Below are 23,480 nucleotides of genomic sequence, written 5' to 3' on the forward strand. Positions count from 1 at the left end.
TCTCCTCAAAACTGCATGCACCTAGAGACATCCCAGCCACCACCACAAGGGATGGATAAAAGTTGCCACTAGTTGGGCCTGCTGTTTACCAAGGCACCTGCTGTTTGTATGCTAAATTATATACATTCTTGGCTATTACCAGGAAAAGGTAAGGATTTCCCACCACAGAGTATCTCTAACAGGTGTCAGAATCCTGACTGCTCAGTGATCAGGGATCACCAGTCAGGATTTCAAGATATAGACTAAAATTGCTTTAACTTGGGACTCTGCATCCTAAAGAGAAGGTACAGTACGAGAAGGACACAATTAAGATTTTAAGTATTTATTTATATTCAAAAAGTTTTATCTAACAATATAGAACTTTATCCAATAATATACTGTTTACTTTTTATGATAGGCACACAGTGAGCTCATAAAAATGCAACTAGAAAAGCCTATGCAAACACAGTTAGAATTTACTCTTGTTTCCAGTGGTAATTAAAATAGATTTCTTATAATTCCCTTCAGCTGTTTCAGCTCTTGAATCAGCTGTGCTCATTAGGCCACCTCTTCTGATTTATTCAGTTTTTCTGCTTTGTCCAATTCTTCTGCCTTATTTGATTCTTCTTTAGCTTCCATATCTGCCACCTCAGGGTGACTGCAAGCAGCGTCCATAGCTGAGAGCTTTTTCATTTTGATGTTTGGCAGTTTCCTCAGATCACCATCCCATTCTCTTGAAGAAAAAAAAAGTCAGTGTAAAACAATTACCAATAGAAATAGCAAGAAGGAATGGCAGAATTAGTTCACCTTTCCTCAAATGTGCTAACTCATGTGGGGCTGCTTTTCTAAATTTTAGTACTAGTCCCAACGCAGTATGAATAAGAAGCACTGTTTTCACCTGAACTTGTACATCACAGCAGCTGTAATTTTTCTGTAAAGATAAGTACTTTCGGATTTGACATTCTGAACAAAAAAACATACGATTCAGTTTATTCTCACAGACTATTTGTATCCTCAGTTTCTTTAGGCCACCTGCTTCTAGGTTTAACACATTAAACTCTCAAGTCTTGCAAGCAATGGAAAAGCTGTTTGGAAGAGCTGCTTCATCTGGATGCTCAACTTGCAGAGCTAATATCACATGTACATTATGATTTATTGTACCTGTTAACATCTTGCATGACTGACTTCAAGGGGACACAAAATGTTAGCAAATATTCTTTCACATTATAAGTATATTATTTTAAAAGGCTGCATGAAGGGGGAGGGGTTCATTTAAATTTAAACATCACAAGTCAAATCCAGTACTCAAGTAGGATAGTTGCCTGATTATAGTAAGTGCACTTCATGGACAATTTTTCCCAAGGGCAGAGACGGTATTTGCCAATTATAAGATAGACATGTTCTTGCTCTACCAAGGTAATCAAACACCACTTTCATCAGATGTCCCAGTGCAAGAAGTCAATTGTGTATTTATAAATGCAGCAGCCAGAGGCCTGTCTCTTCTTTGATATTTATGGCTTTATTCCAATATCCTGTAAGTGTGACTTCTGGCTACATATGACTCCTAGGAGTTAGCAGTATATCGCTCCTGGCAACATAAGCATTCATAAGTCTTTTTTCTCCTTTAAAGTGTCTCATTTGATAGAGCTGTCAGCAAGACTGTTCATTCAATCCATTACAAAGGCACATTGACTTGCTCACCCAGACAAGCAAGCAGCAAGTTTCACAGCTTGCAGCTGTCAATTCACTTAAGATTTTAAACTAGTATGTACAAACACTACTGTACTACACCTAGAGTTGGATCTTCAAGAACATGACTAAGAACTTTGTGTTGTTGTAGTTACTTAGTGATAATTTCTGACTATAAATACCTTAGGTCAGTATGGTATATAACTACAATTACTATCTGAAATCTCATTTCAAGTAAGAAAACAGTATAATGCCATTTATCGATAAATCGATGTCATGATCTTTAAGCACTAACAGGGAATGCTTATCCTTTTTGTGTAAATCAGTGAACAGTGGAGAACAGTGAGAATTTTAGATAAAGAGAAAATATTCTCTAAGAATATTGGAAAAAAAAATATACTTAAGTTACAGAAATTGAATTCTAACTGTTGAAGCTTTCTAACCCTTCCAATGTGTTAATGATTAACTGTCACCAGCATTTAGCTTGTAACAGCTAAGAAATGTTGAAATAGCAACACCACGCCTAGCCTTTTTCAAATGACAAGTTCTCTGACAGTTTTGCATAAATTCTTTTTTAAGAAAAAATACATGCAAGGTGTCAAATTCAGAAACACTGTTTTGCCTAATCAGATTACTAGTTACAATAAAAAGAACTTACCTGAAATATTTAAGATGCTTTCTGTTCATAATGTCTGGGATTTCTAATGGAAATGAAATTAAATTCTATTAGATGTGTTACATTGAGGTGTTACACTGCACAAAAAGAAATGTGAGCTAAAGGGCTGAACTTATTATTTCAGAGATTAAAAGACCAAGCAAATGAGAATGTGGATTCATATTAGAAACTCTCTATTGCAACAGATAAACAGAAAGACCTCTCATTGCTGAAGAAAAGGAAGGGAACTTATACCTAGGGACTATTCCAGAATTCAAATGTACCAGTTGCCAAAAAAACAGACCTGAAAAATAAAAATAAGGTGCTTCCTTTTCTCTAAACTGACACATCTGAGAAACAGCAAAATTTCAAGCGCTTAAAGTTTCCCTTAAATAAACAGTCCGGTGAAGAAACTAGAAAAATAACTGATGTGTAATTTGTCTTAAAAGTATAACTAACATCCTCAACCAAGATCAAGGTCTGGTTAAGCTAGGTTTTAACAGACATTCACATACACAATAACACAGTTCTGCTCTGCAGAACTTACTAAAAATATGCACAACAGACAATAGGTAAAATAAGAAAGCTTAGTTTCAAAGTTGAACCAAATATACAAGCCTCACTAAAAATTAGTGACTACTAAGTGGTCGATAAGTATTTTTAAATGTTTTTGGAAAGAAAACTTCAAAGCACTTAAGTCACCACTGCAAGCAAGACAGATGAGCAGTAGTTCGGAAAGTAACTCTGATAATTCAGGCAAGAGAACATAACAAATATTTATATACACTTTGTACAATTTACCATGCAGTACAAGAATATATGTGTGTGTGTGTTTTTAAAATAGAAACACTAGGAAAAGTACAGTAAGATGTCAGGTGTTTAAACAGAACATAGTCTTGGATTTTGGAATATAATATTACTATCTTCGACCTGCAATGAGACAGTCTGAGAGCAAAGAATGGCTATTTGATAACAATCAGTCTCCTTCCAATGCCAATTATAGTTTCCATTGTTAAATACCTTTTCTATAAACCACTCAATACTGGGAAACTAGCATTCCATAGTTGCTGAAATGCCTGTTAAATACTGCACTAAATGCAATATAATATTTATAGACTGTTGGCACCTGTCTCCTCCTCTGGGTTGAATAAAAACAAACATCAATAGTTTCAATGACTGAAAGTTTTCAGTCTTCCCCACTAACAGAAATAAGTGACATATACTCACTACCAATCTTTATTACCTTTAGCAGTAAAAAAGAAGGCAGACATCTTGTACAGAGACCTATGGGACAGATTTTCTTTTCCTTTCTGAAGCAACCAAAACATTCCTACTACATGTGTAGTTTATAAGCTCATGCAGAATACTACCTAGGATGCCTAAGCTGCTTTGTCTTGATTGAATGTCACTATTTTCTTGGTTAGTCCTTAAGTATTACAAGTGACCTATGTTTAACATCTTCACTACTTTGTAGAGATTTATGCATTTGGAGCCTTGAAATTTCGCACAGTATAACATACCTTATTGCTTTCTATGAAGTGTACAGAATTCACAGCAACCTGGTCTCTTAATAAAGACGACTGTTTGCTACCTCTGTAATGCTAAATCCACTTTATTAATTTTTGCTATTAACAACATGATGTTTCAGGAACTTATACTGTCCTTGAGCAAACCCTGAACTTACAGTCCTGCCTTTGTTCATCTATCAATTTTCCCAAGTCTTACAGTGATAAATCAGACGATGCTATCAATGCAGAATTATAGATGATTTTGCTACACTAGAGAATGTAGGATGATGGCACCTGTCACTTTCTTTGTGGCCAGAGTCTTTATTATCCAGAAATTCTTTCTTCCCTTCACATTGGGTTGCAAAGTTACCAACTGAAGAATAATATACACAGCAGTTGTTGATACCAATTACATTGATTTCTGCAGCCTACTTCTTGGCAAACAGATAACAGCAACACTACTCACAGCTTATCCAGGCAAGGCAAATAAAAATATACCGAAGCCTCTTTTTGTCTGCCGATTCCCGGGTTCCGATAAACATCAGTGCCACATGAGGTCCATCCTTCTGAACTAGGCATTGAAACAAAGCCATGGTCCTTCTTCCTTTCTTTGTAATGGCTTGAATTGCACTCTTGGCAGCACAGTGCCAAATGCTGAAATGTCCTAACCTCCGCCACGTGAAAGAACTCTTTTCCATCTCTCAGATACTGTACAAGGAGCGATGCACACTCAGTTTTCTCCTAGGGTAGAGCTTAGTGATGTAAATCGTGAGTGTGGCAGGAATGGCACTACGCTAATTTGGGACAACTGCCCCAGAAATGTCCTGAGATTCATATTTGTTCCTTCTGTCAAAGCACTGACCCAACATACAGTTCAGAGTTTCTCTCAGACAAACCAGGACTAACCTGCAAGACTTTCAAATGAAGCCCTTTCAATTGCTTTGTTTTGGCTGAAGAAACACAAAATAAACAAAATAAACTTACTAACTTACATAGGACATTTTCCAGACAAAATATTCTAACACATTTATCTAGCCTGTCATGCAGGGTTTTCCTCAGCGTCACAAGAAAGCACACATTCTGAAGGGAGGAGCTGCTGTGCCAAATCAAGATTTGGCACTGAACTGATCTTTAGCGCTTTAGCAGTGGCAACATTTTAAAGTTCTGCTTAGATGTGTGTTTGCAATATGTTACACAATACAACTCCAGCATTGTCAGCTTAGGAACAGCACTCTAGTCTCATTCTATTTTGCATGTAGAAAGTATAATCACATACTGCACAGTAACTGATTTTTTAAATGATGGTGGAAAGCACTGTATTTCCAGATTAATGACACCTATCTTACTCAGATGTATCCCCTTAGCCTGCACAACTGTCATGGTTTTTGCTGCTACTTGTGAATATTTTTAAAGCTAACTAACAAGCTGCAGGAGAGTTTTTTCTGAACTAAAGATGGAAAAAAATGGAAGATGGAGAAATATGGCACAGAGGTTAGTGGAAAAGAAACAGAGACAGTAGCTTGGCGAGCAGATACTGTCTGGCATTTCTAAGATGAGGTATTCTGTAACCTATGCATTATAACAAAAGAACAGTGAAAAAGTGAAGCTTTTTTTTTCATGTTTCTGTCCCTTTTAGGTAATGTTTTATTATTCTATCTTTTTTTCTGAGGAAGAAGGAACAGCATGCTAGCTCTCAAAGTTTGTCATAAAGATGTTGCTGCTTAACAGCATTTCACACCAAGGAAAAAGACAAAGTGACTGAGCTTAATTTCTAACACAGAACTTGTGTAAAATCCTGTGAAGTCAGCACCTTTCCAACTGTTCATACCAGACCAGATTACTTCAAAGTTCTGATGGGCGTCAGAAATAAAAAGCTTCTGTCAGCCATAGGTCTAACCAGTCCTACCTCTGTGCACAGGCATGGACTAGAGGGCTTCTAAAGCATAACTAAAGAAAAAAGGGATAGAGAAGCCAATCCCACAGCTAGAGTGCCCTTCTACAGGCAGGCAGGATTCTGCTGTGTCCCACAGCACTATTTTTTTATCAAGTGCTCTGTGACAGTCTGCCAAGATGCTTTATTTCCTTCCAGAAGTATGCTCTCAATAAAAACATTAGCATTCTTCATAGCAGTAACCATGTCTCGCTTCCAAAGCAAAGATTTGTGCAAGAGATTTACTTAAATCTCACAAGGACTGAAATGTCACTGCTCTGCACAGAATAGAGGCTGCATATATACATCACATTCATTGGAGCTATCATACAGACACACACTCAAGTCAGGTCAAAGGATGATATTGCAGCCAAAAGTTAAAGAGAAGGATGTCAGAAATTGTAAATGCTCTTTAGATAAAGAACCATTCAGTTACACAATAACGATAATAACAGAAAAGAGCAGCTAACAAGTAGTGCAGTAGTTACACTAGCAGATACATGTAAATGATACAATTTTCATCTGAATTACATCCATTTCCTTGTAATATGAAGTTTCAGGAATTAACTAATACAACTGGTGCGTTTAGCTTTAAGGACTGTTTTCCCCCCCGAGATTTACATTATACTTCTGTGAGAACATGCAAGGTAATTAGAGGCAAACTATCAAAAACGTGTGATGTTCAGATGAAACAATTATGATGCTTTTCAACTGAAAGCATGCTAACCCTGAGTTCTAAGGATATATCCTGTAAACATCTAGGATTCCCTTTCAACAGCTTAGCTCTGAATATGTAAAACTAGATTTAAAACCACAAATATAAATGACAACATCAGAAAGAAAATTGCAGTAAAATTAATTTACATACATTTAGGGAGTAAGGAAGTCAAAGTAGCTACTAACAAAACTCAAAAACCTCATAGACGGACTGAACATTCCCTGTATAGGTACTATTTAAAAAAAAAGGCAAGAAAAAAGACTGACATTTACTATGCTTTTGGATATCTATCTACTACTTTTGTAAACAGCCAGTAAAGAATAATTCACTTTTCATTTACATATAACTTATATATACATATATATATACATGGCATCAAATTTTAGGAGACTTTCCTAAATGTAAACAATTCATATCATGTAGTCCTTTCATAGCAAAGGCACATGTATACAAGAAATAACTGAGTTCAAGAATAGAGGAAAAAGAAAAAAAAACACACACAACAAATACAAAGTCAGTTCTAAAAGCTCCCCTCACTGCAGCTTCCAGGGACAATAATGAGCTAGAGCATAAAATCAGAGTTTCCAGCTGATTTTCATTCATCCCCAATCTCTAATTACAGTATTTAGCAGCAACTATTTTCTCTGAATGAATACTCTCCTAGACAGAGAGCAAACCCTGCAGCAGCTGTGATAACAAATAATGAATGATTTGAGAGCATATTTAATATATGAAGTTGCACCATGCTCTCTGAATGCTTTACTTACTAATACTATAATAACCTCAAATTCTGCTTACAATGTTTCTGGATTCTTCTCTATTTTTATGTTGTGCTTGTGTATTTGACATCTTTCTATCTAGTCCTACTGCTTTTTTCAGCTAGCTTTCCACAAAGAAGGAAAAAAGGAAGAACTAAGATTTGAAAACAAATATCAAAAACTAGTTTTTCTACAACTGAGCTATTTTATAACATTCATAGTACCTTCCTATGACTTCCCCCACCCCCTTTTAAGAAATCAAAGATTACACATGAAGCCACATAGCTATTGTTGAATTCCTCTGCTATTGTAGGATGTGAAAGGACTAAGTAACACCAGCAACATTTTTAGAGCCATTCATTTTCTTTATTGGTAAAATATAAACTAGGGGAAAAGAGAATACAACTACAACCCAAACCTTGCTGTGCTTTGTATTCTAACCACAGAACAATGTAGGGTTTTTTAATATCCTCCATTATGCACTTTTACTGTTAGGACTGACTGCCTTTGAATAATACTGTAGCATTAAAGCCAAGTTCATCACTCAACTCCAACACGCTTATTTCTTAGAGAAAAATACATCAATTTCACTACTATTTTGTACTTGACTCTCCTCAGAACAACTCTCTGCTTTTTGTAATTTCATTATCCCTTTGTCTTTCTACCTTATTGCACCAGACTACTTCTGCTTCCCTTCAGTCTACTTCTAGCTGTCAAATTTTCCGTGTTTTATTTCTCTCACATGTAGCTTGCATCTATATGCTATTAATACCTCCAGAATCACAAAATACTTTGAAAAAGAGTTTGTTTCTTCTTAAAGAAGGCTATGCACCTTAAGAGGAAATTTTCCTCTCTAATCTTCTGTTGTGATTTTCACACATGATGCTCCTCAGAAGATTCCACTGGATAATCTGCTGGCACAGATGGCTACCCCACAGGAAGATAAATAGTAATAAAAAAGTCAACAAGAATATCTGGCATCATGATTTTATTCAAACTTGTCATAATGGCCAAGGTAAGTGATTAAAAACTCAAAGTGCTTTCAACTAGGCTTTTATCTACAAGGTTTTTTTTAGTTTTGAATTTTCAGAGGTTTTGTGGGTTTTTATTTATTAAGAGGTTAAGTATTAGGACCTTCACATATTGCCTTTCACTCCTTTCACCATCTTATCCAGTAAGAGAAAGAAAGGAACATAAATTCTCTGCCTGAGAAGAATAAGAGGAAAAACATACTTTCTACTTGTGGATTATCATTTGTGTTTGTAGAAGAGCCTGTAGAGCAGATGTGTCACAACAGCCCAGGATTTCTTCCTGGATTACCTAGATTTTAACAGGAAAACTCCAGAAATATTCAAATTTTGGAAATACATCTGTACTACAATTACTGCTGCAATTATTCTCCCACATGAAAGACATCTCAACCTTCATGGAATGAAGGGTCTCTTTCTGAAGATGTTTTAGGCCCATGAGTTCAGAGACTTTGGTTCTCCTCAAGTTCATGAAACCTAAAGCCCACTCTCTCATGATAAGAAACCTGCTGAAGTTCTTTGTGCCACTGGTCCACCTCAGTGGAAATGGACAAGTCAGTCCACAGGTTTATCCCTAACAGTAACTTCATATATTATCAAAAGAATGTTAGAGGAAGTGGTGTATTACAACTTCATTAGCCCAAGTCCGGTTAACAAAGCCCACCTAAAAAAAGTAATTAATTTGTAGAGAAAGTGATGCTTATTATTCCCCACATGAGCAAATAAAGTCTCGATGCTAATTCATGTTTAAACATGCACACCCACTGAAGTGCATTTTTAAGATAAAAAATACTTTGTATATAATGAAGGTCCATCAAGCTGCTGAACAGAATTTGTATTTCAGACACGTGCATTAAATCTCACTTTAGTTTCAAAACTAAGTTATATATGACTGCACTAAAGAGGCAGTACCAGCAAAGATGCACAAAAGCAAAGCAGTAAAGCAGAAATATATAAGCCAGATCTCCAATATCTTTTCTTCCTTTTCTTCACTCTGCCCTCCTCCTAATTTCCTCTGCAAGACAAACACCTGCCACTTAGTTAACTCCTTTAAAGAGAAAAATAAAGATAATGCCTACACATTTTGCTTAGATTTTAGCCTTGTAAGCAGGAGATGATGTGACCACAGGATTATTTCTAATGTTTTTACAAACCTATTCCATAGCCTTCATACAGCTGTCTTTCACGTTCTATGGTCTGCTTGATGACCGCTTCCCGTGAACCGTGCTGTCTTCCTTGTCTGCCTTTAATACTGTTTTGTAATTCAATCTGCTCCAATTCAGCATTGAATCGACACATATAACTGAAAGAAATAAAATGTGTTTATGCTAGATGCAATCATGCAAAACTGTTGCAAAACAGAATTACTTTGATAACCTAAGAAGTTACTTTTACTAGTTGCATTTATGTTCTAAATTAGTCAGAGATGTTTCTTAGATTTGAACTATTACTTTAATCTTCCAAGTGGGAGCTCCATTTAGCACTTCATTTGAATCATCTGCAGCTTCCAGAAGGACTATTTTTTTCATTTGACTTTTTTTTTTTTTTAAACTATGCTTGCATAAAACAAACAAAACAGAAAAACCCAAATACATTATTATAATTCACCTGCTCTGGAAGACCAGTGCTAAATCTAAGTATTCCTAACTTAATTGCTGAATTTCACCACCTCAATAATAATTTTTAAACTAAAGTTCTTCTTTAACATATGTTCTACATCACTGGCAAATTTCCAACCCAAATCCAAAAAGTAACTATCACTTTTATTGCCTTTGCAATATCACTAGCATTGATTAGCAGTTTCCAGGTTTCATGAACAGTGTAGGGAGCACATCAGAGTTTCTAAAAGGAAACTGATATAGTACGTGTCTAAGAATATGTATATATTGCATTATTTAGCTAGAAGGTGAAAAATGGTGACAAACCACTAGTACATACATCCAGCAGCACAAAAATAATTATCGAGTTCCTTCTTAGCATACTCAATTATTTTGTGATTTCCTGCCCTAAAAAATGACCCACTTGAATACTGTTTAATCTCAGCAAAGAAAATTAAAGAATAAAGATGTAGAGTGAAACCTGTGTATTTAAATGTCACAGAATAATCCAACTAGCAAATTCATGCAATTACTACTGTCCAAATCATTTAGTTCTCCACACGCTACAAAAGCAGACACATACTTAATAACAAAACCAACAAACAACACAACTTCAGGAATTCTAGCGTGAATATACACGTCTTCCAATATATAATGAACCTCAGTTGTAACAAAATCAACTATTTAATATTATTAGTAGTAATATTTTAAAAGTCCTGCTCTGAGTCATCATCACTTTATCAAACTTACTTAAGAGCATTATTTTAAAAGACAAATCAAGCTTTTTAATCCTATTTTAACATCAGTCTTACTTTTCAATTAGTTCACCAGCTTCCTTCTTTGTGTATTCAATTTTATCAGGGTCAAGGTGACTTTGAAACCATTCCAATTTTTCTCCTACAAGAATAAACATTAATGATTACATCATCACTGTAGCATCAACACAGATTAAAGTTCTCCAAAATTTTTGAAATAAGCCCCCATTTTTCAAGATTTTGAATGGCATCACAGACTCAATGATACTGTGTGTACCAGGTATGAAGGTAGCTATAATAGAAACATTCTCACATTATTTCAGATGTACTTTATATCTTCCTTACAGAAAAAAAGATGTTACACTTTGTTTTACTGGAAATTAGTGTTTAAAATATCACTGGATCAATTGCTTAGGATGGAAACTTAGGAAGGCCTCAAATGGAAAAAAAAAACAAACAAACAAACCAACCAAAAAAACCCACACGACAACCCAATGGCTGAGCAAGCGTCTTGATCATCACAATCTTAAACAGATTAAACTGAAAAGGTGTAGTGTCAATCATATGAAAAATATTCCAGGTTGCGTCTTGTTACTCACTAGCACAATGTGTCTGTTAACCTACATGTATCATCCTCTTTTACCAATGATTAAAAAAAAGCATGGAGATGAGTACAAGAATACATGTACAGATGTACAAGAGATGTTTGGTCTATATTGCCCTGTCGTCATGTACACTGACTAAAGACTGGGCTGTACTTAGCCCCAAGTTCAGCCCTGTATATACTACGCGAGTGAACATGCCACGGATTTCAGCATTTCAACAAAGTCTATTTTAAGGTTATAGAGTCAGATTATAGAGAAAGTATCTATGAAGTTGCTAAAACTTAAAGCCTATGCTAAAAAGTTGATACTGTATTCAGTAACAGAAGATTCTGCTCACCAATGATACTCAAACGCAAAGCTCTGTCAGTCTTCAACCTAGCAGAGAAAAAACAGACATGTTAGCCAGGAATGAGTACCATACAAATAATGATCTTCATTTTCTTTCTCCCAGGAATCATTGTTTTAGAGTCACAATGAAAGTCACAGTAAAATTTCAAATAGAAATCTCTGTCAAATTGAGAACAATGTAAAACTTATTCTGCTTCATCTAAAATCTATATTTTTTGGCAAAAAAAAAATTGCAAAAAAAATTTTTTGCTACTATCTGAAATTTGTTAAATTAAACAGTTTATTGGAAGAGATTGAATGGAAAAAAAAAAACAGGATAAAAACAGGACACAATGCTTTTCTTAGAGCACAGTAAAAGGAATTTTATTAAAGACCTGCATTGTAATAATTTCATTAAGAATTTCTAATATTCTGCTGGTATGTTTAATGAGTTTGGGGATCAAGGACAAAAGATTTCACCACACTGCAGCCTTGCAAATCAAGCATACAATGTGAAAAATACCATTCTAGTATCTAATAAACTTGAAATAATTAAAATTTGTGCTTAGAGAACAGTAAAACTTATTATGTTAAGAAACAAAAATTAACAATTTTATAAAAAAGATGAAAAAAAATCCATATCAAAGTATTTTTCACTTCACCTCAATCTCTAGAGGGATACTGGAAGCCTTCTATACCCTATGGGATGCATGTACACAATTCAGTTTGGGATTATTTCCCATCCTATGGAGCAGTTCTCAGAGAACATAAGTTAATATAAGGTAATACACTGCCTCACACATTTTCATCCTGAAGCTCTCAGATTCAGTCTGCAGCAATGAATGTTGCTGAATGTCACTTTATTTTCAGAAAAGAAAATAACACATTTTCGGGATAAGCATGAGATTTGTCACTGGAAAAAATATCTTGTTCATGCTCAGACTATACATATCCAAGGAACTCTGATAAAACTGACTTTAACTATTATCTCCTAAGAAAACTGATAAAGGATAAAGAAAATCATAAACGATATTATTGACAAAGAACAAATCATGTCAAAATTCAACACAGTTTAAAACTAATGCGCTCTTTCATTAAATCCCTTGTACTTTATAGAATTCAATGAGCATTTTAGAATTACCTGAAGTAGCTCAGAGCACAGAAGTGTATTGCCTGTCACAAAAATTCAGATCAAAAGAGAAAGCCCTGCTTTCCAGAGACAAACATACTTGGGTCACTTGGCCACAAACCTACATTATTAAAATAAAGATTAGCTTTTTCAAGTAGTATTTCATTCTCTGAAGACTGTCTGAAAGCCACATAAAAGCAAGTGCACAGCATGTGTGAGCTGCTAAGAATTCTACTGAGGCATTCAAGAAAAGCCTTTTTACTTCTATAGATACCCCAGCATCTGGGATAAGCATTTTTAATGCAAAAGTCTATAAGATCAAGTATGAGTTTTATGATACCTGCCAAAAAAATCCCAAGCTGGTTGATTAATTAAAAGATTTTAGTGTTTTAACAATGACTCTTGTTTCTCTGGGTTAAAGGACAAACCTGGGTGATAATATGTAAAAAATAAAGGAAAAATGAGTTAGATTAGAAGTCAGCTTTAAGACTCAATTGTAGATGTCTGCAATAAAAATTGTGGTAGGCAGCCTATTGAGGGCTTACAGCAGGGAGTTTTGAAGGGTAATAGCGACCACGAAAAGGATACATATTCCACACAGTGGAACTCGACACTGTTGAACTCTACACCAGCAGTCCCTGTTGTGAAGCTTGCACAGCAACAAAGCCAGCCGGGCACATCTGCAATGTGTTGCCATGGCGAAAACCACGACGTCATCTAGAAAAGCTGCCTGATTAGAATCATAAATTACGTCACGTATCTCTGCTTGAAAACACTACAAACTACCACTGGTACCTCCAAGGGTCACTGGATCATGTATTTATCTAGGCAATAAAGTATAAAAACACGACTTTCTACTGGAAGAAAACCTTCAGTTTCTAGGTATACACAACTTATTTCAGTATGAGAAATGAATGATAGGATCAGATGTTGCCTTATTGTAGGTTTCATAAAAGCCTCACCCCAATGACTGCTGGAAAACAATAGTATTAACAGGCAGGCTAATCAAATAAGGGGAATCAAAGAAAGGCCCTCTCATCTCCTTCCACACAATAAGTAACTTCTTTTGCTCAATGGAAAGAGAGGATGAGGACAGGGATACCATCTTGTGGCAGGCTGTTGCTTTGTAATGACCTTCTCCTCCTTCTCCCCAAAATCATCTGCTTAAGCTCTGATCACTTCTAAGGTAGATTAGTGGTTTTCTTGATGTTTACTAGGTACCTAAAAGGTTAAAGCCTTCATACTCCACCAGCACCTCTTTATCTCACATATTGTGTTCAACTGTTCTACTCTAAATACTAACAACAAATAAATAGTTGCCAAATTGGTTTACCAGTTCAGTATTTTTCCCTATAATATCCACACACAAAAATGTCATCTATGGCTCTGAGAACTAAGATAGGCACATCCATTAGGAAAAAAAAAAACATGGCTGACAAGACATATTTCCTTGTTTCTTGTTTCATGTTGCTAAATACCTCTATATTTCTCCCATGTCCATTTTTGTTAGCTTATGCACCAATTAATGGCTTGGTTAAGCATTTTAGGACACTTACATATGAAAATCCTTCTATAAGAATTAAAAATGTTGGGGTTTTTTGCAGTTGATTTCTTTAGTTCTGTAAGCAGAACAAAGCATTTTAAGAGCTAACATTTTTTCAGTTCCACATAAAGAACCTGCAAGAGTAGATCTCAAAGCATCACTACTGCAAACAGCACAACTAGAAGCACAGTGGCTGCAGGGAAATTAAGAGGTTAGACAACAAAAAAGCTAAGGAGAAACAAACAGAGAACTCCACAAGGAGATATTTTAAGGCTACTGCTTACACCTAAGGGGTTGCTTCATGCCAGATCAAGAAACACTGTAAAAACTCTAACTCTCATATCTGACATCATGACAGTATCAGGCTAGTATATCTGTAATGAAAATGCAGAGACTCCTAAAAGTATATTTTGACTCAGGAGGGAAAAAGAAAAAATAAAAAAAAATCCATGCCTAGATCAGCTTTAGCTACCAAAACCAGGGAGAGATTTCAGCAGTAGCAAAAAAACCTCATGACTGATGCCAGTACATCACTACTAAGAGAAGTTCCAGGAATACCCCATTATGCTCTGGTTTCTTTAAGAGTACAAAAAGTAATTTTCTACTGGCGCCAGTGAATCAGCTATTGCTGTCTCATAAAAGCATCTTTTTAATTATAACAGAGCAAACAAGTTACCTATAAGAATAAGTATTCATGGGTAGACTAAGAGAGAATAAATCCGTAGTAATATACTGGAATTTGTTACCGCTCATTAGACCTCGAGAAACAGTGAGAAGAGGGATGCAGGCAAGAAAAAGGTGCGATTCAACTAAACATGACAACTTAAGACTGTAGTCAATTTTCTAAAACCAACTGGTCTGTCTTCTCTTAATTATGGTCAAGATTGGTCTTTTGTAGTGCAGCCAGTTTCTGAACAATATGCTTATTATTACTGTTACATTTCATGGAGAATTGCATTGCACTGAAGGGTATCTGGACAATGGAGATTGTAAAAAGACTCCTGCAATTTAAAGCAGAATTTCTCCTTCCTTTTGCCCAGTGCTGCACTAATAATTGAAATTCCTTCTGGGTAATGTTTTCCCTTTTTTACTTATCTTGTTTGGGCAAAATACTCAAATATGCATTTCATAACTAAATGTAATTTCCTTTCCTGTTTAACATACACAGGAATTTTCATAGGAGTTATTTCTTTTCCTCCACCATAAAGAAAAGTAAAAAGTTAAATACTGTCTATAGTCCTCAGTCCTGTCTCCAGCCAAGCACCAAAGGAGACCAAAACCACCACCACCACCACCAACAACAACAAACAAACAAAATAGAAAACAAGAAAATAAAAAACCCCATACAAAACCCAGGCAAAAGTTTACTCCTACTTCCAGAAAAGACATTCTCACCTTCCAGTAACATGCCATTCAAGGACTTCCTACACGCAAGGTAATACCTTTACAGAGTAGTAATCAACAGACAAAATGTACACGTGTTCAAAAGGTCAAATTTAGCCAACCACAATAAAAACATATTCTGGCAAATAAATCCACAAGTAAATTAAAATAATAAAGATGAACCATATGAACTTTCTAGATTAACTGAGTGACTCTGATCCTTATTTTAGAATGAAGATCAAAGAATCAGCTTTTCCATGCTGCAGAAGTGCATTCGCTCGTGTGAAGCCTCCAGTTTTGGGCCCTCTAAGAAGACTTATTTCTATATAAGAAACATGGCCAAAGAAGCACCAGGTTTGTAGATGGGATTAAGAAAGAAAACATTGCAGAGATTATGAGGAAGCTTCTCCTGTTCACCACTGCTGTTAAGTCCACTGCTTTAAAGGTGGTTTCAGTAGTCCAAGGCACCCCAACAGTGGTCCGACTAACCTTTCTAGCTAGAGTAACCTTACAACCTTACAGCTCTAGATAAGGTTATATGTTCATGCCCAACCACAAAGTTGCACAGTCTCTGAGGAATATATCAACCATACCCAGAGTTCCTAATTTTACATCTTCACACATGAACATTTGGGCTCAGTTCACACTGTCTATCCAAATACCAGTATACTCTGACAGAAAATGCTTTAGGGCCAGTCTTCTCCAGTTATCTTTTCCCTCTGTGAAATGAGAAAGTAAAGCTTAAAACCAGAAAACTAAATTTGCCATGGAACAGCAAGAAATCACCAAAGAAGAGTTAACTCTTCAGTTTTATTCAGAAGCCTTTCTTATACAGGAAGGTTTCTGGTTCTCCTTTATATGAAGTCAGCACTTCAGCAAAAGAAGCTACACCCTAGACAGGATTCTTATTAAAGCCCAGAGCAAAGCCAAACTAGGTAACTACGCTTCATGTGAAATCACCAGCATCACACCTTTCAGATTATGTAAAGGAAAATGCTGCAATAAGAAGAAATCTGTCTTGTAAAGACAATACCAAAAATCAAACAGCACAACTATATACTTTGTATAAGCTGATTTCATTAAACCTGTCAGTTCACATGGCTCAGCACTACTTATATAGGTCTTTCTTTACCTTAAGGTTATATCAGCATAACTGCCCCCTTCCACCACCACCATCCTGTCCCCAAACACAAAATGTCTACTGTGATGCGGTCCGTTGGTCTATACATAGATTTTGCACAGTCAACTTACTTTTCTTTCTTTTCCTGTTTGTGTGCTTCTCTTGCAAGCTGTGCAGCTTTTCTGCTGTACGGATGGATAACTTTCTTCTCTTGCTTCCCTCCTTGTGTTTTTCGTAACTTTGGCTGAAAAGAAATCAAAGATGGTTTACACTACTGAAGTTAATTAAAACATTAAAGTTAAGAGCATACACCATTGTCCAGACCAAAAACATTGTGCATCAATAGCTCAGAAAGCCCTGAGCTTATAGCAGCAGCTTATCAGTTCTACCAGTTAGATCTTACTCTCCTCAGTAACAAACAAAATTACTTGAACATGGTACATGGTGTAACAAAACTACCAGAGCACTGAAAATGCTGTAAGTAATCTTGCACAGTGACTACTCTCAAAATACCTATTTTGTAGAACCCTGCAGCTAGGAAACTAAAATTATCTCTGGGTACATTTGCAGTAAATGTCTCCATTCAACTGGTATCCAATTATTGCATCTGGATTTCTGACAAAGGCCATATGTAATTTGTACAACATAACAAAAATGGATACTCTTATCCCCCCTCTGCAGACCATGAGTGCCTCACACTAGGCAGCAGCCTGAGGCTTTCCATCACTAGCTGTTTGTGCAGCAGAGATGTAATACTACTCGCAAATTTTAAAAATATGGTAACATTAGTTTAAGTGATGTTACTTTTTGGTGAAAAGGTGTTTGAACAAAACTGAAAAGCTTTATCAAACGATATACAATTTAAATTCTTTAAAGTAAGAACTGTATGCACAAAACAAACGCCTGAAAAAAAGGAAGCTAAATGTGTACATGCGTACGTGTGATGCAGGAAACAGCATTCAGTACATCGTATTGTCTGTGTAAGCATCAGTGTTTGAGATTGCAAAAGAAAGAAGCCTTGTTAAGTCGAAAACAAATTATCCTGAGCACCTAAATGCCTCGTGAGGCACCCTGCCCCAGTTTCACACCTCAGCCCCGCTCCTCCCGTCAATCCGGCGCTGCCCGCTGCTGCCACAAAACCAGCCCCGCCGCCCGGGCTCACCGCCGGCCAGGCCGAACGCCTCCCGAGAGGACGGGCAGGGTCCCTCGGGGCTCCCGAAGAGGGAGCAGCTTTTAAATGCAGGCTGGGGTCACCGCCGCTCACGGCCCACAGGGCCGCCTGCCGTCTCTCAGGGTCCCCGCCGCAGCCTCCCAGGGCCTCCCCAGGAACGCGGTGTGGCCGCTCCCGGTGGGAAGGGAAAGGCCGGGACCGCCCTGTGGGGAGCCCCCCGCCGCCCCAAAGGTGGCCGTGGCCGCAGCCCTACCCGTATCACCATCTCCATGCCCTCCCCATGCCCGTCCCACCGCACACACCATGGCGACCAACCCTCCTTCCGCCGCGGTGCAGCAGCCAAAGGGACCCGGGCGGGCGGCGGGGCGGGCGTTTCGGTTCCGCGACGGGGCGGTGCCCGGTACCTCCGGGTTCACTGACACCCCCCGCATTATTTGCTTCGAGCGTGACTTTTCCTTTTTCGGGAAAACAAGCAGAGGAAGAACGCAAAGGTGCAAGTTGCCCCAGGCTGCAGTATTGGAACACCACTGACTTGTGCACTGGTCCACAGACCCACAGAACGGTTTGCATTGTGTAGCAGTCGTAACAGGAAACTGAACACTGGATTTTAAATCCTCCATCCAAGTAAACAGATCTAGCATAATGCTGTTGAATAGCACTGGCATCATAGTAGCGAACTTGAGAATAGTTCTGGTTTAATGCTGTTCAAATCTACATGGGACCAGCAACTTACATTTAGCTGGGGGATACGGAAGGAGGCATATTTTGAAAGGGAGTTAATGGTGAAATCAAATATAAATCAGACAATGTGGTAAAAAGACAGTGAAAACATTTTGACAGTGGGTTGCCACTCCTGAATGCAAGCCAAAGTTGAAAAAAAACCAAACAAACAAGAGAAGATTCTTTGTTAATTTGTATGAACAAAAATGTGGCTTTTTTTTTTTTTTGTCTGCTAAGAAAAAGCAGTCTTTACTTAATTATTTGCTTTTAGACACACAGTTTCCAACCTTACACCGTGACCCCGTTGTGACTGCAGTCCTTGCCTTCCTTCCACTCCCAAATGCAAACACAAGTGCCAGCACCAGCCTTCACCAGCAGCCGCTCCAGCCTCCCACAGATTAATGTCCTTAGCTCGGATACGTTAGAGTGTGCATGTCTGGACTCAACAGCTGTACTATTCCTGGCAGAATAACAGAAACAAACTGCTTTGGTCTCCAGTTAGCTATCGTCTCCCAGAGACATGCTGGGTGGGAAGCAGGCAGAGGTGTGGAACCAGCTTTACTTCATGGTTGGGACACATGCTGTAGATGAAAGGTATCCACAGTGCAGGATTGCCAAGACTCATTCTATCTAAGCTTAATTTTTTAATTGGAATACTAAAAAAGAAACGTAGGCTCTGCAGATACTTAATGGGCAGCTCCAAGGGGCTATTCAGCCAGTCTTTCGTCATTAACTATAACGAGACCCTTGGGTGATGATGCATCTAATTTGATGACCTAGTTACAAACCAAAAACTATTCAATGTAAATGTGCACCAATTCCTTGTCCAATCTTCTTCTTTAAATAGTGTGTAACCTGGAAAAAAAAAAAATTGCTTTTTAACACTTGACTCTCTCCATATAAAAAGGATCTTTTGTAAAATGTCTTGACAGCTATGTAGAATAACTGCTCTTTAAATTCTCCTAAGTCATATATTTATCCTGGTGGGGGGAGAAGGTGGGCATGACACAATAATCTAAATTCAGCATGTTGATATATGCATCTTAATTTGCATTTTTCACATTAATTTTGCCAATACTATTGCAAATGCATAAATTAAAATAAAGGGATACCTGGCTATCATAGTCTTTCCTACAGTGTTCTGTCTCAATGAGACAAAACAAAATGGGTTTAGTAACTACAGGTTAAATATTCTTACATCCCAAACCAGGCTTGGTATTAAATTCCATTTACTATGGAACATCATGTTAAAAAATATAAAGCAGTAACTACAATATGGTACTTACGAGACAGAATCCATACAGTTCTGAGAAGGAGACCCCAATATAATGACAATACCATGTATCAGATGCTCAGAAATTCTGACATGTAAAATTTAGACCAATTGATCTATAAAATCCAGACCAGTTTCTGAATATTCCGATTTACAGTGTTACAACTGCATTAATTAGAATGGAGGTTAAAATTGCAGTTTTAATAAAATGCAAATCTCCTGAGTTCAAGGGAGTCAGCAAAAGGTTAAAGCAATTAACAGCTGGGTTTAGAAGCAAGAAAAAAGTAATGAACAGGGGAAACTCTTCAGTGAGGAAACAGTGAGTAGTCAGACATGACTTTGACAGGATCTGCCTTGGCCTGAAATGCACCTGTAGTAGAGCTTTTGTGGAAAGACACATGTAGAATTTCTTGACTATACTCCATATTATTAATTAGACAATGCAATACAGTACAAATATAAAATTGTAGTTATGCCTACAGTTATTTTGTGGATTTTTTAAAGCTAATCTGTCTTACATTTGTGATTTTTGTATGTGCTTTTACCTTAATGAATGAAGGATATAGCCACCTGATGGTAAACATAATACAAAATACACTGCTAACTTTAAATTGTGTTTGGTTGGTTTGTTTTTTTTTTCATGGTGCTTGGTTTGTTTTGTTTTATGTTTCACATAGTGTATATTTATTGCAAAGTTCCTGATGAATAATATGCTCTTAGGAATGTCAATTTCATTCTATACATGCAGAGTTCAAATCTGCTCACAGCAACAAGGCTATAAATGAAACTGGTATGGTACTGTTTCAGGGATTGTTCAAATGTAAATAAATTGGGTAAGTCACCGAAACTGATACATCATCTAGGTTATTTTTAAATGAACCTTTAGGAGAGTAAATCAACTAATACTGAACTCAGCGTTGTCACAGTTCAGTCACTGATTGAGTTTCAGCAAATGAAGATGCATTCACTTGTTAAAGGCATACCCTAATATTTGCTCTATCCTGATTTCATAAATACAATGCCATTTGCTTTTAATTCAGCCAGGTTTATGCTTTGAAATTACATTCCTATCAATTCCATGCGATTGTTTAATTCTAGAGTTTACAGATTATGGACATGTTTATCTACAAACGGAGGCAATATTTCTACAATTTGACTTTAATGACTCAACAGAGCTATAAATGAAGGCAAGAGAGCCTTGTTTTGGAATTTGTGTTCTTCACATGGATTACAGCAGCTTTGCAAGCATTTGTTTGAAATTTTCTTTAAACTGCTTATATATGATAAATTTGTTTTTTTGCTGTCATTGATTCTTGTGTATTTTGCACTGATACCTTAATTTCTCTGCTGATAAACTAAGAAAAGGTACGAGAGAAGTACTTACTTATATAATTTACTCTTCCCTTTCTGGTTTACAACTATTTCTAAACTATACAGCACAAGAAACTACTAAGAATACCCAATGTGCTCCTTTGATTACGTTCCATGCTACCTCTTTCTGCATTTCTCAGTTTTTCTAAATGCTGTTACTTTGTTGTTGTTGTTGTTTTTAATCTCTCCTTTCTAATTACTCTCAAACTCTTCTTAATGGATTCCTTTCACTAATCAGAGAAGCAGAAGACCACTTGTTCCTTTTGACAGGGCCTCCTAGGCTAATGAAATTACCTGGCATAGTCAGCCATTTTATCAATCCTGTTAACCTTTTAAAATTAGTGCTCTTGCTACTTTATTTGTTTAGATTTTTAAGAGGCTCTCTAGTGCTGTATGTGCTTACAGATACTTTAAAATACTAAATAAGATTTAGTGTACTAAAAAATATGTAACAAAAATCATGATCTATGCAAATAACCTACAGTGTCTTGTAAAATCATCCTCTTCTATCTCATCTGTTTCCTCCTTTCCTGTTCCCTGTGCTTCCACCACAGTCCCCAAAAATTAGTGCATCATAAAACAGAAATGTTTCAAATTAACCAGTTCTATATACTTTGAAAGAACCTGGTCACACAGCAGCCAGGTAGCATATCAGTTTCAAGATATTGGTCATATTAATAGAATTGAAAGTTTAAAACTTTGCTAGATGAAAAAAACCTGAAATGAGACTATGGAGTAGTAGTATAACATGCTGCTGCTGTATAGCATGGCATCTTCAGCAAAGAAAATAAAATCTGCTATATTAGGTTCTTTAGATACTCTATTTCATGGGCTCCCTTAAGGACCAATCCTGCTCAGGGTGCAAGTGAGTAGTTACATTTATACAGTTCTAAAATTACATTTGGCTTTTTGAAGGCAACTGCGAGGCCGATGTGGCCCCCAGTGAAAATTAGTTTGACACTCCTGATATGGAAAATGGTTACTGAGTTAGCCTAAAAAAAACAATATTTCTATGCAACACAGAAAAATGTGAAATCTCAGTGTTTTGTGTGCCATTAAATTCTGAGTGACAGTAGATAATGTTTTAGTCCTATCTGTTGTCTTTTGAGTGGTCTCATCCTTTTCAATCTTCTTTACTTCATGCCCTGTAGCTGCAGCAGTTGAGGCTATTATATGAACATATTGTATAATATTTTAGATGAGGTGACTCTGTAAATTCAATTTCGTCTGAGATTCATGGAAACAAGTGTCATCCATCAGGTCTCAGGAAGTTTTCACCAGCTCCTGTAGCACACTTATTGGGGTGTCAGGTGACTGAAGCTACAAATAATTGCTGATTTTGATGTTCATACTGACTTTTTTCCTCTTTTTTTAAAACTTGGAATAGACTTTCTTATTACTGCAGTGAAAGGACATCACAATATTATGCACAACTAAAATATGCATAATACAACCCTCTGATATTTTCAGTTTAAAATAATGTAATCTGCATAACTTCTGCAGTGTTACACCACATTACAGTAAGCGAGCATCTCTCCTACAATGTTTATTTTTCATTAGATAATCCACATACTTTCAAGTTTCAAACTGGGTCCACAAGAGTGATCTGGGGATAGTTTAGATAAACATATTCACTGTTATGGTTGTATACATGTATCACAAACGATATCCTTTCATATTTTGTTTGACTGATTTAGCTGGTTTACATCATTCCTCATTAGACGTAACTTCTCCTTGTAAACCTTCCACGATCCTAATAATCCTTCTGGTTAGTTATCTCTGTAGTCCATATCCAACAGTGTGTATATTCCCCCTCTCCCCAAAAAAAAAAAAAAAAATCTTACCCTACTTAATGGTAATACTTGTTTTGACAGAGGATCTTCAATCAAGAAAATGTGGTGTTTAGTTTTGTAGGTCCTTATTAATAATATAAATCCAGGAAAAGTAATTGAAATGTGACATGGTTCATCAAACATAATTTTGTTGGACTCATTTTTGTGCATATCTTAAGCATCAGGAAGATACAATTTCCATAACATCGTATAGGAGAAAATATAGATGGGGTCTCCAATGGATAGAGTGTCATTTGCTGAAATACATAAGATAAATCAAGAAACTGAGGTATTAGAAGAGGCACATTATGTTTCATTTAAGATTACAGTAACTGCATTGGTCATAATGAGAAATTTGTTAATTTTACCCTGGATAAATATAGAGATA

General features: G+C 36.6%; 1 protein-coding gene across 2 annotated transcripts; it reads right to left on the reverse strand.

Moving 5' to 3' along the window:
- Positions 1-306: 306 nt before the first annotated feature.
- TMA16 (translation machinery associated 16 homolog) lies at positions 307-18,342 on the reverse strand. Of its 2 annotated transcripts, none has more exons than XM_065837518.2 (7): positions 18,199-18,342; positions 16,857-16,969; positions 11,561-11,598; positions 10,676-10,760; positions 9,420-9,568; positions 2,327-2,369; positions 307-712 (listed from the first exon to the last, which is right to left on the reverse strand). In XM_065837518.2, the coding sequence occupies exons 1-7, from the start codon at positions 18,325-18,327 to the stop codon at positions 538-540; spliced, it is 732 nt and encodes a 243-aa protein (XP_065693590.2). In that variant the 5' UTR covers positions 18,328-18,342; the 3' UTR covers positions 307-537. The 2 variants fall into 2 exon arrangements, with proteins under 2 accessions (XP_065693590.2, XP_071663839.1); XM_071807738.1 differs by lacking the exon at positions 18,199-18,342 and adding an exon at positions 18,150-18,196.
- Between the last annotated feature and the right edge of the window lie 5,138 nt (positions 18,343-23,480).

The sequence above is a fragment of the Patagioenas fasciata genome, chromosome 4 (assembly GCF_037038585.1).
Source record: "Patagioenas fasciata isolate bPatFas1 chromosome 4, bPatFas1.hap1, whole genome shotgun sequence".
Classification (NCBI taxonomy): Eukaryota; Metazoa; Chordata; class Aves; order Columbiformes; family Columbidae; genus Patagioenas; species Patagioenas fasciata.

Coding starts and splice junctions, on each gene's coding strand:
- TMA16 (XM_065837518.2), bottom strand. CDS start 18,327: ATGCGGGGGGTGTCAGTGAACCCGGAGGTACCGGGCACCGCCCCGTCG. Junction 10,761..11,560: donor TTTGCGTTTGAGTATCATTG/GTGAGCAGAATC, acceptor TTATTCTTGTAG/GAGAAAAATTGGAATGGTTT. Junction 9,569..10,675: donor GCTGGTGAACTAATTGAAAA/GTAAGACTGATG, acceptor TATTTCTTTCAG/TTATATGTGTCGATTCAATG.